Here is a 17,722-nt window from a genome sequence, read left to right as displayed (position 1 = left end):
TGTCTTTGTAAACTTTGTTTTTATTACCAAACATCCACAGACGCATGGACGGAGAGATATTTTCCAAGTGGACTAATGGGTACAAGTGGGTAATAATGAGCATGTGGTGTTTTGATTTTATCCTGAAAAAGCCATAGTTCACCTGCACATAGCTATCGAAAACAAATCGCCTGCCACACACACCAAAGAGTCCAAATTTTTTGGCAGATTTGATTGATATTTGAAGCTGTCCTCAGGAAACCGAAAATTCCTCTAAAACTGGGGACTAAAGTTAAATCTAAGCCCTGGATATTTTGACACTGATTATAAATTAAAATGTATTGCTTTACATTTTAACTAATATAATAAATGAATTACTATCTCAGTGTTTTCATGGGAGCGCAAGGGGCGGTGGATGGATTATGATAAGGAGTCGCAAGAAGTCGCTGATGCATGCTGGGAGTTGTGTGCGCTTTCCGCTTCCGGCTAAAACAGGATGTGGAAGACACCAGTGGAGGCGCCATCACATCACGAGCATTTCTCTGCGTTGAAATGTGAAGATTTCGGGTTCACAGCTGCTCAATATCCCCATGCCCCGGCCACCTGTGCAGCTTCAAGAGAAATTCAGAGATAAAACCCGAAATGATCCGGTTCATGCCTCCCAGGCTTCACAGTCGACACATTGTTTTGTTTTGTTTGGCTCTAAGTAAGTGACTCGGACTAACGCCACCATTTAGTTTGGTCTGAATCCTCAAATTGTTGTTTTTCCAGCGTCGCTCAGTTTGGACCCGGTGCGTTTTGCCGGCGGAGGTCAGGTGAGTTTTCCCGGGCAGGTGAAAGTCTTCCTGCTGCTTGCTTCCTGTTAGAAATGGCTCACCTGGATTTTGTGCGTCATTTGCCACAAAAATAAACACACAGCGGGGGGCGTAAAGTTAGCTAGAGGGGGGGTAAAGCGTTGTTTAAAGTGCCTCGTTTAAAAGTAGACCTGACATGCCTTGTTGTTGATAAAACGTCACCAAATTAGGACCAACCAAAACATTCCCAATCCCGTGCTGCAAGTGATGAGATTCTGCTTTGACACACAGGTGAGGCACTCCAGATCAGCTCTACATGTCTGAGGACTCCAGCAGTGATGAGGAGTGGTGTGTGTCAGCAGACAAGCCGCCTGTTGGTGCGGACTCCAGGCAGAAGTGTTGGGAATGTGGCAAGATGTTCCAGCGCCTAGGAAAGCTGATCTCACACTACAAAAGCCACGATGTCCAGGCCACCTGCCACATTTGCCAGGTGACTTTCCGGCGCATGACGTCCCTCTCCACACACCTGGATAATGCACACTCGCCCTTCTGCAGATTGTGCAATAGGTGGTTCAGCAACGTGTGGGAGTTTAACAAGCACACGGCAGCACATTATAACATTAAAGTGTCCCCTGGAACGCCGTCAAATAGCTGTGTGACGCTACATCAGGACAAGAACTGCGAAAACTCTGATAATGGGTTGACTGATGACATGGCTCTGCTCTCTCTCCCTACATTTGCACAACCAAAGGAGGAGTACACACCTGTGGTTCAGGATCACACATATATTAGCAGCTGTGGAAATGGGGAAGCTATTCAGCACTTAGTTACAAAACAAAGCACTGAGACAATGTCAGAAGCAAGGCCCCTAAAAAGAGGTGAGATAAACCATGAGCAACTTGAGATAGTTGGTAATCACATTGACTATATCGTGGGGGAGAATGATTTTAAAGATATCAACGAGGGAAATCAAACTGATGAAGGCGAGAGCTCAGATGACTCGATGAGCTCTGAGGACAATGACACGGGAATGAGTGTGGATGATAGGGATGGCAGATCCTCACACGCGCATGGAGATGAACAGTTTGGATATGCGGGGGAGAAAAATGACAAAGACACATCTGAATCTCTCCACTCTCAATCTTCGGACTCATCCTCAGAAGCTGACGTGCCATCAGAATATGGCTTGAGCCCCTGTTCAAGTGGGTCTTCCAGTGACTCTTCGCTTGCTGCTGAGCATCCCGACAGCGCCCCTGCAAACCCCCACAACACACTATGCACTCTGTGTGGCAGAGGACCATTTAGGAATGTGAAAGTCCATTTGCTGCACTGTCCTGGGAAACCGAATCAGCCAGGACAGGGTTCGTCTTTTCACTGTTTATTGTGCAAAGGGAACTTTGCCACTCTGACTCTCCTGGTTGAACACCAGAGGCGTTGGTATTCCTGCAACTCGTGTGGCCAGGTTTTCCGTCACTGGAGCGCTTACAGGCACCACATTTGCTCCAAGGGAAAACAGTCAAGTACTCACAGCATTGTACTTTTTTGTTCTAAGTCAATGCCAAAATCATGCAACATATGCAATGCCTTTTTTTCTTCTGAGAAAAATTTGTTAACTCATGTGGTTACAGCTCACAGTACAAACTTCAGTACCATTGTCTCTAAGCCACCTCCCCTGACTGATAAGGTGGCACCAGATGCCTCTGCCTCCAGAGGAGCCCAGTTACAGTTAGTCAAAGATGTCCTGGTTTCCAGCAGTGCTGTGGCTTCTCAGAGCACCATTGTCAATGGGAAGCCCCCTGTCACTCAGTCTCTGGCCACAGTTTTGCAGTCGAGCCCTTCCTCCCCATCCTCATCCTCCCACCCAGGCTTGGTTCCCGTGTCATCCACATTAGTTAATGGCGGGGCAACCAATTTCACAATTGTCCAACAGCCCTCCATCATCACTCAGGTCGTCCCACAGAGGAGCGCTACAAATCCACAGGTGACTAGCCTGACGCAAAACACAATTTTGTCCTCTCAGAAGATAACTTCTTCCTCATCAGCTGTCAGGCCACTTCCTCCTATACTAATGGCTGTTCCTACCACAAATGTCAGATCAGGGACAGACAGTGCCTTATGTCAGGTGACAAACCAGCCTGCAGGACAGCTTTATGCCCCACTAATCTCTGTCAGTGACTCTAACAAAACTCCAGCTGTTGTAGCCGCTAACTCTGCACCTCCACTCACACCACCCGTAAATATTGTGGCCCTGTTTAAGAATGACAGCCGGGAGATGGCCCTGCAGAGGCGTATGAACACCAGCTGGCGTTGCAAAGCCCCTTACCCCTGCAGGCAGTGTGGTGCCATCTCACGGCAGCCATCTCTCATCATCAGCCACCGCTACCTCCACCGTGGTCGCCGCTCACACCACTGCAAGTGTGGCCGTGCTTTCAAGCACCGGTTGCACCTCCTGCGGCACTGCATGCAACATGCAGAGGCAACCAGCTACATCTGTGTCAGCTGTGGGGAAACTTTCACAGGAGCAAAACTCTTAGCGAAGCACATGCAGGGCGATTCAAGACATACTTCTGGACGTACTTGGAAACTCAGAGCCAAAAGAAAGTGTAACATGCCCTTTTCCTGTGACTGCGGACAGCTCTTTTTCAGGCCTTCTGCTTATATATGGCACCAACTTAAAAACAGGGGAAGAGCAAAACGCCACAAAAAGTCCTGAAAATGTGCAAAACACTGGTACAGTTATGACTTTACAGAGATCATAAATTGTTTTCTTCCCTACATGTTATGTCGAGGTAAACTATGGTTATTGTGCTACTGAGCTGTACCACAAAAACAAAGTGGTTGTTCAAATGACCGTTCACTCATGCCACATGATTTCTTTTTTTCCCCCCTTTCTTTTAATTTATTATTATTATTGCAATTCTATGTTAATAAAGCAAAGTCATGTTAATTTGCTCATTAACAGCTTTAATGAGAGGCATGTCCTGGATAACTGCAATACAATGGAACAATGCAATATAGTACAATAGAACAATATATTCTTATCACGTGCAAATGAAACACAGTAAACGGGTAGAATAAATCATAAGTTTGTTTCACAATTTAACAGAATAAATAAACCCACGAGGAACTGTTTTCTAGTATAGTGTTATTTTCTAGTACTGAAAACAATTCAAAACTCCAGTTAATCCCCCAAACAATTTGTCCAGTTTTATCCGATATTTGTCACAAAGTGAACATCTTTTGTCAGATCTGAGGCCTGTACCATAAGGCTGGATTTCGGCTTGACGTACCCCGATAAAAAGTAAACCACCTTCGTGATACAGAAAACCCAGGGTTAACCCTGAAGTTACCTCGCTAAGCCCAAATCCAGTTTTATGGTACAGGCCTCCGGTCTATGAAGCAATATTGAAGCCTCAAGAGTTATTAGGCTAATAACCCAAACTAAAAGTTTAAGTTATTAAGCAATGTGTTCCAAAGTTTCTTTGTTGTGCTCAGAACAGGTTTACAACATGGTTTAGAACATTTACAAGATGCACATTAAAAGTTCCTTCCCACAGTACGTGAATTGAATTCTTTGCTTCTGTTCCCATGTGAGAAGACAACCTCTCCCATTCCTCAGTGTCACTTGGTGAGTTCAAAGTGAACAGAACAGTAAATACATGTTCAGAAAAAATACTATTTATTATGGAGACAAATGATTAAAATAATTTTTAGACAAAATTCAATAAATACAGAAGCTTTGTGGGCTAAAAACTGTAATGCCCTGGTTCTGCTTTGCTGAGTAACCGTTTATCTTGATGTTTCTGAAAAGGAGAATTCAGGAGAGATTTATATAAAACTGACTGCAAACGCTGTAAAATATGATAAAATATGAGAATTAAGTCCCTTTGTGAAACTAAAGCAAAATCCTGGAATGAAGTAATCACCCAAAGAAACTCTGTTAGCTGTTAGAGAGCGAGACATGTAGCCCTGGACTGTGAACCACATGGCCCTCCACAGTCCTTGTTTGAGATTTTTATACTGCAGGATAAATAAATACAGATACAACACCATCTGCTGGATGGACACTGTAGAGTCTACAGTGTCCATCCAGCAGTAGTATGATGATGATGATGATGAAGGAGACATTTTACGCACATCTGGCTGGGGCAGCATGTGAGTCAACATGCTCTCTGGAGAACACAAGGCTGCTCCTTCTTGCCGTCCCGACAGCACACCTTGTTGAGCAGGGATCCGTCCCGGTCCTGCATGAAGTCCAAGTGTCGCAGCCGGTTGGACTTGACGGCCTCGGGCGTCTCTGCTGTCCACAGTCAAGAAAGTGGCAGAGGAGCACGAAGCGCAGGGCTCACACTGGCTTGAAAATCAGTGCAGCTTCAGATTGTTTTCCTCGGCTGTCCTCGTTTTCTGTTGGAAACATTAAGATGAATTTATTGTTCACCTTCTGATCAGTTTCTTTTTTTTTTTTTTTTTTGATAATTCAAGTTTGAATGTGAAGTTTGGCACCTTGCCTTCTGATTGGCTGCTGTTTGTGCTCAGTAGGAAGCCTAATTAAAATTTGAATGTCAGTTTTTAGCCATTGCATTACTGTATTGTCTCTTCACAAAGTCAGGTTTTTCTGTAGGGGACCGGACTAGAAGACTGTCCCTCACTGACTGACTCACTCACTGACTCAGTCCTGTCCACGTTGTTGAAAATACTGAAGTTGCGGTCTTTGACCACAAGATCAATGATCTTTCTGTGCCAGAAACTGTTTTATTTCTAGGCTCATTTTCTAATGGTTGGGGTAAGGATTAGAAATTACAAATCTAGGGAAATAGCTATAAATAATCACGTTTCTTGATTGATGGAAGTAAATGCCCCGACTGGACGGACTTTTTCCCCACAAAAATAGCACCATCTCGCCTTGCGCTTCCTTATTTCAATAAGCCTCCCGTTTCAGTGCGCCACACCTCCCCTCCTTTACCCAAATCATCACATGCGATGAATGCTGCGCGACCAAAACCAAATGAAAACTGCGACCAAACCAATATAAGGCCTCCAGTCTACCAAAATGTGACAAAAATATGAATGTGTGTCAACAAGTGCCCATGTAGGAGTCACATGACCACACCTGAGGCTGGGAGGAGAAAACAAACACACCTGGGACCCGCTCTGCCGGGATGAGAGGTGCTTCCCGTAGGTGAATCTTTATTTGATATTTATTTGAAATGACCATTTCTGCCGCAGGCTCAGTGGCAGCTTGCCAAGATATAATGAGGGACAGAAGAGGTCTGATATCAACACCACACACATTCACACAGCTGTTCACCTACCCAGGTATTCTGTTTTTTTTTTTTTTTTACATATTACAGCTTAGGGTTATTATAGATTAATTACATGTATCTATATATTTAGACAGACGAGGTTGCTTGGCTGGAGAGTGGCAGGTCCCCTGCAGTGAAATGGGTGCCCTCAGCCTCTGGGCTGAAGGGGGCAGGTTCCCTCTTGTCCTGCAGGATTCAGCTGCAGTGACTCAAACGAAGCTCTGGAAATGGGAGATGGTCTTGAATTACTTAAAGAAACATTTGTTTATTTAAACTGGATGGACAAAACTCCTTAATCACATATGGTGCAACTTGAAAAGAGGTCTTAGTTTATGGATCAGGTCATGGCTATGGGTCAGGCTGGCCAGTGAAGGATGAGACAATATTGGTAAATACGACTGCTTGTGTACTTTTATAAGTTCAAACAATTCTACAGGTTTACAATTTGTGCTGCACTTTGTCCTGTGTCTTTGTGACCTTTTATATAAATAAGTTAGACTACTGGCCATGGCCCGTATGGTTTCGCTTCATCATACCTTCTAATGACTTGACCAGTAAAACTGTTGCATTGATGGGCTGTCAAAGTCGGGACCTTTTCCACCCTTAAAACTTTTCTTCCCCCTCTGTCATAAATCAACTGTGCCTTGCAATAACACACTGCAAAAGTGATGAACACACGTTAGGGCTACATAAGTCAAACAGTGACCCCTGGTGGTTGAGTAACCCCACTGATCTAATTGTGGTTTATTTAAAAAAAAAAAAAAATGGACACGTGGAGAATTTGGAGAATGATAGACACTTTTCACCCATTTAATATCAGTAATATCCACATTCGCCAGTCCTCTGAGTCCATTTATATGCATTTTAATTGAACTGTACTGTATTTTAATCATTTCTAAATTGTCTACATTTCATTTGATTCCCTATAAATGGATTCAAGGGTGATAACTCCACCTCCAACATAAACTGATGAAAAACAGGAGTGTGAGCTGCACATAGAAACTCTCAGCCCCTGTACTAGGCCTGTTCAAGGAGGAACTGCGTCATGGCCTTGAGCTAAATGACGCACCAAGCACACAGAAGTCCTTCTGCCAGATCACACACTGCATGGGTTCAAGTACAGTTTTTAAGTCACAGTCTTTTCTGGCAGGTCATACTCACAAACTGTTTTTGTCTAAAAAGCAAAATGCAAGGCCCTACACACAAACTCAGCACCTACTGGTTCAAATCAATGTTGGGACTATTTATTCAATAAGCAAGGACACACAACAAAACCTAATTTTTAAGGATCAGGCAATTTAATCATCTGCAGTAAGAAAATAGCTCAAGTAAAAAGTGGTTGTTACATATAGCTTAATGGCACACACGCACATTGTACATTAGTAGGTAAGAACAGAAAATAATAAATATGCGTAAAAACAAGCTGGCAATAAAATTACAGTGCATAACAATCAGTGGCAAACATATGTGAACCCCAGTAGATTTTCAGAATCAGCATGTAAATATGTACAGTAAAAATGTCAAAAATATACAGATAGAAGTAGGCTAGAGGACAGGGATCTCTTAGAAAGGCACATCTCTATACATTTATTGAGTTTAGAAAAAAGAATATAAAATCAGTTAGTTTCAAAACTTGTAAAGTTGGATTCAAAAAGCAATAAACATTAAAGAGAAAAAATAGAAAATCATGTCATATTTGTGATGTCAGTGCCCTCCATTGGAGGCCAAATAAATTACAACAGTACGAGAGTGAAATTTAACCTCAGTGTGCATTAGTTTATGGTAACAAAATCCTGCAGTATTTACATGCAGCTCAGTAAAACTATTTTCTTCTTAATATACAAATATTGCCACTGAAGATTAAAACCCTGAATCACATTTAATTTTACAGTAATCCACTGAATTAACTGATTTATACACCATGCTCTTTCACATAACCTTACCTTACAACAGAGATAGATAAGAATAAAATATATATATATATAAAACACCTGAAGTCATTATTTGGCATCAAGCCAATTGCTGCGAGCTCCTGAGTTAGTCCAAGCACCCGGTGACTGAGTGAAGCCACTCTTAACATGTATGACATTTAAAAGCCAGCAGTGTAGAACTGCCCTGACCTTATATCGTTCAGTGGCAATGACTTGATGGATTCAAGATCGCAAATTCTTTTCTATCCTTTAACCCTTTCTGCAGCTTACTGGGGTGCCAGTTGTATGAGGGAATATTTTCAGCGTTACAAATAGGAAAGTTCGTACTTTGGCTTAACTTGAAAAGAACTAAGTGTCCAAACAAGACTGGCTCAGTTCAATGAGGTTATAATGCTGTGAGTCCCACCGACGACCCCGTCTCCCTCTCTCTGCCTGTTTTCGACGATCTATCCTTTCACCGCAGCCCAAGGCTGCAAAGTGGCCTGTGGCAGGATGAACTGTGGAGACGGCTGGGGCATGATGTAGTAGCCGAGCACCTGCTGGGGCGGAGGTGCACACACTGTGGTGAGAAAGACTGGGGCGCTCTTCTTGTACTGAGGCCAGACCGATGCAGGGTGGTAAAAGTACTGGAGGCTTGTGGGCACCTGGACACAGAGGGAAGGTGGGGCTCAGCGTTAACAGGGACAGTGACCATTCAGTCTCTAACATTTTATCAGTAACAAATGTTTTGCCAGAATTTCCTTAGGAGTAATAATCAGCTATTGACTATATCACTAACCTGCTATGTTTGTTCTGATGCACAAATAGTGTACAGTCTTTGAAAAAGGTATATATTTTTCGGGATATTATTAAAAGTACACTATGAAAAATAGCTATCGGTTGATTTAGGTATGTTTCAATGAAACTTACTAAAAAAAAAAAAAGCTGAATAAGCATGTAATTTGATAGCTGAGTCTAGATGGTTCTGGTCCAAAAGTCTGACTTCTTTTTACTTTTTTTGTCAGCTAATCACTTAAATCAACCCTCAGAAATTCTTTAATAGCTTTAATACTCACTGTATTATTTAATGTTTTTTCCTGTTTGAAAATTTGATGACTAGGCTGAAGAAAATGACAAAAATATACACCCTTGTTCTTTGTTATATATATTATATTATTAACTAAAAAGACTGTATACCACTTTAAAAACAAAATGGTATGATGTACAATTGCCACACTTGTATATTTCAGCACTCTTGTCATTGTGAGATCAACACAGATAGTTAAAGTACATACTGAATTTCTGCTGAATTTGGGCTTGTTGAGTCCGTCTCCGTGCCGCTTCCCCTTTTCACGAATCCTGGGCACCATCGTTATCACATGCGCATCTCCTTCTACCATTTCATTCTCGCTCCTCTCCTTTTCCTTTTCTTTCTCTCCTTCTGCCTCGCCGTCTTTTACCTCCTCCTCCGTGTCGCTCGATGCAGTGGAGCCACAGTCAGAGGAGGTAGCAGAGTGGTAATCTGATGTGTCGAGGTTTACTGAATCCACTGAGCTGTCGTCTTGTTCTTCTTTGAAACGAGCAATTGTGAACGGCCTGCAGTTCTCTCCAGATCTGTGAAGGATTTGAATATGGTCTGTTCATTTACACCACACACACATCGCTTAGCATAAAACTGCCGCCCATGTTTCCTCTTTTAACTTCCCACACTCTTCCATTAATCACCTTACAGAATACATCATGATGACGATTCAACCACAGCTCTGAGCAAGAGTGAGAGGCAGCCCTCCTGTTTTGTCTCGTCTGCCTGTGTCGGTCTTTGTCTCAGCAAGCCAGTGACGGTGACTCACCTTGCACACACCTCCAGTGGGTCGATCCACAGTGTGATTTCAGACGGGAGGCCCAGCTCACTGGGTGTGACCTCACTCTCTTCACATGCTTTCAGGACCACTTCATCACAAGGTATCCGATTATTTATCCTGATACATCTGAGGACGATGGAAAGTCAAAAGTCAAATACATTGTTTTTCTCATCTGGGTCTGTAGAGCTCTTCTTCTGTCTCGTCACATAATAAACAGTGAGACAATTCTCATCATAATGATTACATGGCTATTATGATATTATGATGCACTTGGAATGGGAATAAAAGAGCACCATTAGAAACCTCATTCCTTCACCCAAATAGAGACATGCAAGTCTCATCATTATGAAGACACAGACATTAAGAGACAGGTGTAATGGTGAGAGCTTTGTAATGGTTGTTTACCTGTATGCCTGGCCTTTGCGTGGGCAGTCAGGATACCAGTGGTCATTGTATTTGTCACACAGGAGTCGCTGTAGGTTTTCAGCAAACACATCTGCTTTGGCTTCGTCTAGCTTGCCACGCTGCACAGCTAAGCGTTTCAGGAAGTTGACTCCAGCGCTCACCTCTCGTTTCATGGTTTCTGTGGAGGCAGGTGGGGGAAAAAAAGAGAGAAAAACATGAATGGTGGCCACAAACTAATTTAGCATACTGTGTGTTTGTGTGTTTATGTCTGAAGGTGTGAATATGTGGTTTTGTAATCACAGGCCTTCTGTAACAACTTGACTTTCCCATGTTTTTCAAAGTGCTAACTTCAGAAAAATGTGATTTCACTTAAGAAACACACGGTGACTTCCTTTCAGTGTATGAACTTCAGCTGCACCGATAACAGCACTTCCCTGTGTAGTTGGCCCTGAGCCGTCTACCTTCAGGAGAGCTCTGTTTTCAGTGTGTGAACGTTAGCATCAGACACCTTTTGTTTGGCCATAGTTTGTATACAGGCAAACAACATGCAAACTAACTCTGCCATATTGACATGAAAGTATTTAAACATGCAAATTTAGAGATTCCCTCCAGTCACTGAAGTGTTTATCTTCTGACGGCGTGTCTGTTGGGTTGAACCGTGCCAGTGTCAGAGTGACCATAGATGAGGGTGTATTCAACACAGACCATGGCAATTCAAGTTTTGCAAACATAACAGAAGTGTTGCTGGGTAACACACTACATGCTATCATGCGATTCTTGTAGATGTGCCTCATGAACACCATGTCTCGGACTTCCTTGCTGTTTTGAGGTGAAAAGTAATTTGTTATTGTGGCTTGGACTTCACTTACAACCGTTAAAACATGCCATTGTTGCTTCAGGTTGTGTAATGTGTTGTGAGAGAAAATTATTATTTGCCCAGGAAAACACAGCCACAACCCTCTTCTTATAGAGTCGCATGTGGCAGGTGGCACAACATGTAAGCACAGCAGAAAGTTTGTAGTAATTGTGATCCTGACAAATTTGTTTTGCCATAACATCAAACTATAGAGTGCCTGCACATGGACAGGCCTATGTTTGGACTTTCAGACAACAGCATTAACATGCCAATAAATGATCAGTCTGCAGGCGAGTGCTGAAAAGAGGCACTGTCCTCACTCTCCTGTTTTTACCCTACTATTTCAGACACTGAAATGAAATACTATATAGCATTCCATGGCTCAGCAACATAATGTATTTTTATTAAAACAGTCTCAACCATAATAAAGCCACAAATCCTTAAACATGCAGCCCTGCAGGATAATACACATACACACCCTGAGATTCACAGGGAGGATTTCCAGGATCAGATTTCTGGCATAACTGGAAAGTATTAGCAGGTGCCCTTGCATGTGAATACCTCCTCACCCCATGTTGAGGCAGTCAGAGTGTAAACAGATATGACATCAAGTGACAGCGCTTTTAGTAGTTTTTTCAAAGCACTTTGGGTTTACTTAGACAAAACATCTGACATGCAGAAGTGAGCACAGCAGAGTATTGCCATGGCTCAGAGGGAATGAGTTTGTGAGTTGCAACAGATGCTTTTTGTTACCTGACTTTAAGTATTAATTATTACTGTTTTTCTCGAATAGTATTAGTGACGGAATAATTAATCATCATGATACACAAGTTTGCTGAGTAAATCAAGGACAAAAGCAAATACAGATAAAATGAGATGTGAAGCAAATCAAGGAACATTTTCAGTATTACAGTTTAATGTACATTATATTTCGATTATTTGTGGCTGAACAATAATAATGGTGATTTGATGTGATTCTGAATGATCACTCATAATGCTGAACATTAATATCAACACAGTTCAGAGCGACAAGAAGTTCACCGCCCAGGCCTCAGTGCGAACATGCATCAAGTCACATTGCCACTGATGCAATAGTGTGAAAATGAACCAGGACAGCAACTGTTTTCAGCTGAGCTATCATACTTGATTAATGGCTAATTGTACCGAAATGGGCCTATCAGGGGATTTCATTAAAGTGAGTTACTATTAATGAGTTTGTTTTACCTGATTACTTCATCTCCCTGACATTTATTTGATCTAATCAGAGGATCAGGGCTGTCAACACCTCATTTTATTAAGTTCTACCTTTTGAATCTGAAGCAACTTTGCCTACCATGTTTACTTTACTTCTGTCTGCTGCGCCACAGTGGCCCACTATCACTGGCTGCCTTGATAGTGCTTTGATTTATTCTACCAGTCTCCAGTCATCGTGACTATCAGACTATAAAGGAGCAGCAAAGTTTCACTTAGAAGTCAAGTGTTTGTTATAGGAGAGAAAATAAAGTTAAGATGGCCAAATTGATGTGGCACTTGAATTTATAGTTATGGTAAGTTTATTTATCTGCCTAAAACAGGGCTCAAATCTTGTCATATGTTACAGTTTGTCATTAAGACTGTGATAATAATTTGTACATGTAAGTGGGTGAGTTTCATGTGAAAGGTTAGGCTTTTGTTTAGGCTTGTGAAGGCATTTGCATAAAGTGGTGAGAGTCTGATCAACTTGTTTCCTACACGCACCAACGAAAGGACAACACAACTGGTGCCTAAACTACGTGTGTTATTGTGTGTGGACGTTCACGGACACGCTTGACTCCATCAAGAACAAAGATAACAGAAAAGACAGGCGCGCGCAAGAAAACGACACGTAATTAAAACTCGACGCGATACTTTGTCTCAAGCTGTGAGAGGAAATGGGCCTCTATGTATGAGACTGGAAATTACAGCGCGCTTGGGGTTTCTCAGCGCGGAAACCCCCAAAAGGAAATTAAGAAACCTGACAATTGTCGTGTTACCAAGTTATAAGAGCGAAATATACCCACAATATTGCATATGGTTAATATGGTTAATAAAAATGTCGTAAACACACGTGTGGCTCAATCACAATCCGCGGAAACTGTCTTTACAAAAACTTAAGGTAGCCTAAACAAGCCAGTAGCCTACTTTAAATATAAAACTTACACTTTAACAGTGTAACAACTAAGCAGCGACGTATAACTTTACCGCCCATGCTTTCATGAATACAATGATACATTTGCGACAAAAGAAATATCCCAAATAAAGAAGAAAAATAGCGACAAAAACCACGACATGCCGTCTCAGGTTTAGTTGAATACTTACATGAAACGCAGCCAAGGCTTTGTGAATTCCCAGCAGTTTTTCGGTGCTCCGGCTGTGTTCTCGTGTCGTGGCTGCCTGTGCTGATGTCAGGAGTTATTATGGTCGGCACATGTTGCTTCCTTGTTCTCGGCTGTGCTCTCGGCGGCTCTCCACAGCTGCGGGAGAGACGTAGCGTTACCGTCAGCGTGACTCACTTCCTGTAGTGATGAGCAACGGCTTACCGTTTCTTCACGAGCGTGTCACGCCCCGGCCCAAATATGGACTGCCAAGGTAAAGTGCTGAACACGGGGGTTTTAGCCTTGTCCCGGCTCGGGCTGTTTGTCCCTGACGGAGAAATCAACATCCAACTCCCTTTACAGTGAGATGACCTTACCTTGTTGACTCCTTTATCCCGTACGGTGTCATCATATCATTCCTGTTATTTTAACACAAGGCCTGGCTGTGTGTCTGTGGTGCTTAATAGTAGGCTAAGATTTGAATAGCCTATGGCGTTAATTTCATTTTTTTTTTTTTTTTTGGCGCTTTTTTAAAGGACTGATGTGTGCATTCTCTACCTTTTCAATATTCGATACAGAGTCTTAGTATTTTTTGACTGGAGCCAGCAGCTGCAGTGCTTAATGAACTGTGCGCCAAAGTTTTTAAGATCAATGTGGCATTCATAATCAGTTCCGCTGGCCACTGTGAACGAGCCTTATCAACAACAGTCAACATGGGTGGATGCTGTTTGTTATTACACGGAAGGGAAGGGAGGCAACTTTATTTATTGTTTTATGCCCCTGGATGTGTGTGTGTGTGTGTGTGTGAGAGAGAGAGAGAGAGAGAGAGTGTGTGTGTGTGTGTGTGTGGGGGGGTGGGGGGGGGGGGGGGGGGGGGGGGTTTACAATTGTTTGTTTGTTTATTAATAGTGCAGTAATAGTAGAAGAAGTATCATTTTATTTCACCCAATTTCCCCTCGGGGATCAATAAAGTGTTTCTAATTTCTGATTTGATAATATTAGTAACAGTGGTAGTAGGCCTGAGAGTACTAGTAGTAGTAGTAATGTTGTTGTTGTTATGGTTATTTTTGTTGCTGTTATTGTTGTTAGTACCATTGTTGTTTTTATTGGTGTGCATAGTGCTGCATTCTGATTCCACATGGTTTGTTTGTCTTTGTGGCCGCTAGAGGGCAGGCTGGTTTCTTCTCTCCGTTTCCCCTCACATGACAGACGTGTTACAGCAAGTGAGTAAATCACAATGCAATAAAATGATAAAGAAAACTGCAGTAGGGTTGGGGTTATAAAACTGTAACAGGGGTTAGGTGGGTTCAGTGCTTCATGAACAGGTGATTAGCCCGTTATTATCGCTTTGCTTTGGGACAAAATGAACTGCATTTGACTTTAAGTGACAGTAAAAGTTTGGATTTATGATTTATGTTGTCATATTTTTTTTACTGGTAGGCTGTTCTTGCTTCATCGCACACTTGCCACCTTTCTCTCGCACACAAAACTCACACTCTCACTAATCTACTCAATCACTCAGATTCTGCCTTTCTTTCTTTCTTTCTTTCTTTCTTTCTTTCTTTCTTTCTTTCTTTCTTTCTCAATCTCCCACCCAACCCCCCTACTACTACTACACACACACACACACATCATTCTGGTACCAGGTAATGTCAGTGCAGGCAGGTACGTCTGGTTTCATTTTCGCTCTGCCTCTCACGCGCTGCCTCTGCTGGATCATAGTTTCTGTCCCAGATGCCAACTGAAGAGTAAATGATTGCTGAGTGAAGAGAGGAGAAGGAGAGATGACAGCAGGAGATCAGAGAGCGAGAGGCTAGAGAGCGTTGAAAAGTGTGGGTGTCTGATATTGATTAACAATATTTTGACAACTGATGAAATTAAATTGCTTGCCTCCCTCTCTCTCTTTCTGTCTCCCTCTCTCTGTTTCCTTGGACTGCACCTCTGTAGGCCTTTCCAGTTGCTGACTGTAAAACTGATTGCATTTTTTACACTGCCTTTAAACAAGCAATTAATTTGCACAGAGAGTTATGGCTCGTTTGGCTTCTTTCTCCAATTAAGCCTGATGTAGCGTTTAAGACCCAAGGCTGGCCTGGCTCCTGCAGAACTTTCTCCATCAGAAAACTATTGATTTTCTCTGTCAGTATGCCATTCATGTGCTCCTCAAGCAGCATTATCCCACTGTGTAAAGGAGTGGTGAGGAGGGGCACAGGGACTTTTGGTGCACACACACACACACACACACACACACACACCGTGATGGTCGTGTACATTATTTCTCCTACTGTAAGTGTCGTGACTTTGTAGGTAGATATTGGGAATAAAATCACTTGACCTCGAAATGTGATCGTTCTTTTTCAGGAACAGCGACTCTCTGAGTGTGTCTGGTGGTATCAATGAAGCCCACACGCATACACCACATGCGCCCCGCTTCGCCTTTAAAAACATATTGATTTCTCTCTTTCGCAGGGAGCTTAATGCGATCGATCGCCCAGGCCCTTTCAAGATCAGCGCCAGTATAAGCATCTCTTCCCCTAACACACATGCTGCCTCTTTCCCCTCAGGTAATGATTGTCCTTGGGCAGGGGAATAGTTTGTCAGCATTAGGAGAGAAGTGTTTCTCATGGAATTCTCCTTCTCTCTCTCTCTCTCTCTCTCTCTCTCTCTCTCTCTCTCTCTCTCCCTCCACTTCTCTCTTTTCCCAAGTGTTGCGTTGCTCCCACCTCTGAGGTCTCCAGTAATGTGTTTAAGTATGGAATGAATTTGCCGCTGTAACAAAGGTATGAGCGAATGCCGCGCACACCTCCTTTGACCTTTATAATCTGCCCTCCTCTCCCCACCTCCCTCCCCCCAGCTCTCTGCCTCTCAGCGGGTCGATACCTATTTGTATTTGCAATGCATTAGACTGGTGCTGCCGTTTTAGATTGAAAAAGTTGGCTTTGCTCAGTTTGGATCACTGCGGTCAAATCACAGCAACAAGACGGAGACGGCTCCTGAATGAGGCTCGAATCCTTTTCGACATGTTTTCCATCTGTCTTTCAGGTGGATCAGTTAGATTTCATTCATGTTTAGCTGCTTTGATCTTTTGCCTCTAGCCAGAAATAAGGACTAGACTTGAACACAGCATTTAAAATACTAAATCAAACCAAGAGCAGACCTCTCACTCAAATGAAAGAGATTATAAAATATGCAAGGTATAGAGACTTAATCCTCTGTAATCTAAAACTATGATTTTCAAATTGTCCAGATGTGTGTAATATAGGAACCTAAATAGCGTGATTGTTTACAGCTGGTAATGCTAGCAGTAATAACATATGTAAGGTACAAACTGAGGAAAGGCGTTGGCAGCGAAACATCTGTTTGTGCCACCTCTGAGCAAATAAAATATTACTTTATATATGAATCTGGGTTAAGAAAAATTTTCTTCTGTGAGTGCAAGCCTTCTTTTCAATTTTAATATAGACAGACAGGCAAGCTCAACCAGAGATATTGGATTCATTCATGCATTGCAGTCAGCAGTTCCTGGAAGTGAATTCCAAGTGAACACCTTTTTAACCTCCTCGATTGAGCAAATTACTGCATTTTGATTGGAAGTGCCACTGTGCAGAAAACCGACCGCCTTTTTATTTTGCTTCAGTCAGGCGGACATTGCTTTTACACAGGCAGGAAACAGTCAGATGTGCACATGATGTTGACGGTTGCTCTCCACTCAGTTCATCACTGTTGTCTGTGTGGAGAAGATGGCATAACAACGCAAATCAACAAGAAATCCATTTAAGTTTGGTTTGCAACTTTATAATTGTTCGTATTTCAGCCCATCTCCTCGGTTCTGATGGTCACAGCACAAACACGGCATGCGCTATATCTCTACCCAAAATCCAAAGCAAACAAGAACAGACCTTTAAATAATAAAACATAAAAGACAGTGAATTAAAAAAATTTTTCAGGGCTGTTGATATCCTCACCATCACGTTTGAGTAATGCTTTTAAAACAACTACAGTCCCCTTTAAACTGACCTCTGCTTGTCCTAAACTTAAATCGCTGTCTTCAGTAACTTTATAAAGATACATGTTTCTCCATTTCATTTTCTGGTGTTTTTGAAAACCCACTGCTTCCATACTTTTCATTATTTTGTTGTACCATAATGCTAAAATCATCTATACTGTTGCCTCCCACGGTATAATGTAATATAAGGCATGTTTATGCAAGCTGTAGCCCATGGAGTACGCTTTCATACCGCATAAATATTAGGGATCGGCGCTTATAATGTTGGACAGTTTAA

General features: G+C 42.4%; 2 protein-coding genes across 4 annotated transcripts; one reads left to right on the top strand and one right to left on the bottom strand.

The window, feature by feature from the left end:
- The first annotated feature begins 452 nt into the window (after positions 1 to 452).
- On the top strand, positions 453 to 3,726 carry LOC115374430 (uncharacterized). 2 transcript variants are annotated; one of them, XM_030073356.1, is made up of 2 exons: positions 453 to 685; positions 1,065 to 3,726. In XM_030073356.1, exon 2 carries the CDS (start codon positions 1,090 to 1,092, stop codon positions 3,484 to 3,486), a length of 2,397 nt encoding a protein of 798 aa, XP_029929216.1. In that variant the 5' UTR covers positions 453 to 685; positions 1,065 to 1,089; the 3' UTR covers positions 3,487 to 3,726. The 2 variants fall into 2 exon arrangements, with proteins under 2 accessions (XP_029929216.1, XP_029929215.1); XM_030073355.1 differs by having other exon boundaries at positions 453 to 794.
- A 3,578-nt stretch (positions 3,727 to 7,304) lies between these two features.
- LOC115374474 (maternal B9.15 protein) lies at positions 7,305 to 13,645 on the bottom strand. Of its 2 annotated transcripts, XM_030073427.1 has the most exons (5): positions 13,447 to 13,645; positions 10,254 to 10,431; positions 9,837 to 9,974; positions 9,282 to 9,600; positions 8,454 to 8,651 (listed from the first exon to the last, which is right to left on the bottom strand). In XM_030073427.1, exons 2-5 carry the CDS (start codon positions 10,424 to 10,426, stop codon positions 8,454 to 8,456), a joined length of 828 nt encoding a protein of 275 aa, XP_029929287.1. In that variant the 5' UTR covers positions 10,427 to 10,431; positions 13,447 to 13,645. The 2 variants fall into 2 exon arrangements, with proteins under 2 accessions (XP_029929288.1, XP_029929287.1); XM_030073428.1 differs by lacking the exon at positions 13,447 to 13,645 and having other exon boundaries at positions 7,305 to 8,651; positions 10,254 to 10,426.
- Between the last annotated feature and the right edge of the window lie 4,077 nt (positions 13,646 to 17,722).

Source organism: Myripristis murdjan, chromosome 16 (genome assembly GCF_902150065.1).
Source record: "Myripristis murdjan chromosome 16, fMyrMur1.1, whole genome shotgun sequence".
NCBI classification, from domain to species: domain Eukaryota; kingdom Metazoa; phylum Chordata; class Actinopteri; order Holocentriformes; family Holocentridae; genus Myripristis; species Myripristis murdjan.
The sequence above is the reverse complement of the archived record's forward strand: the minus strand, read 5'-3'. Positions and strand labels throughout refer to the sequence as shown.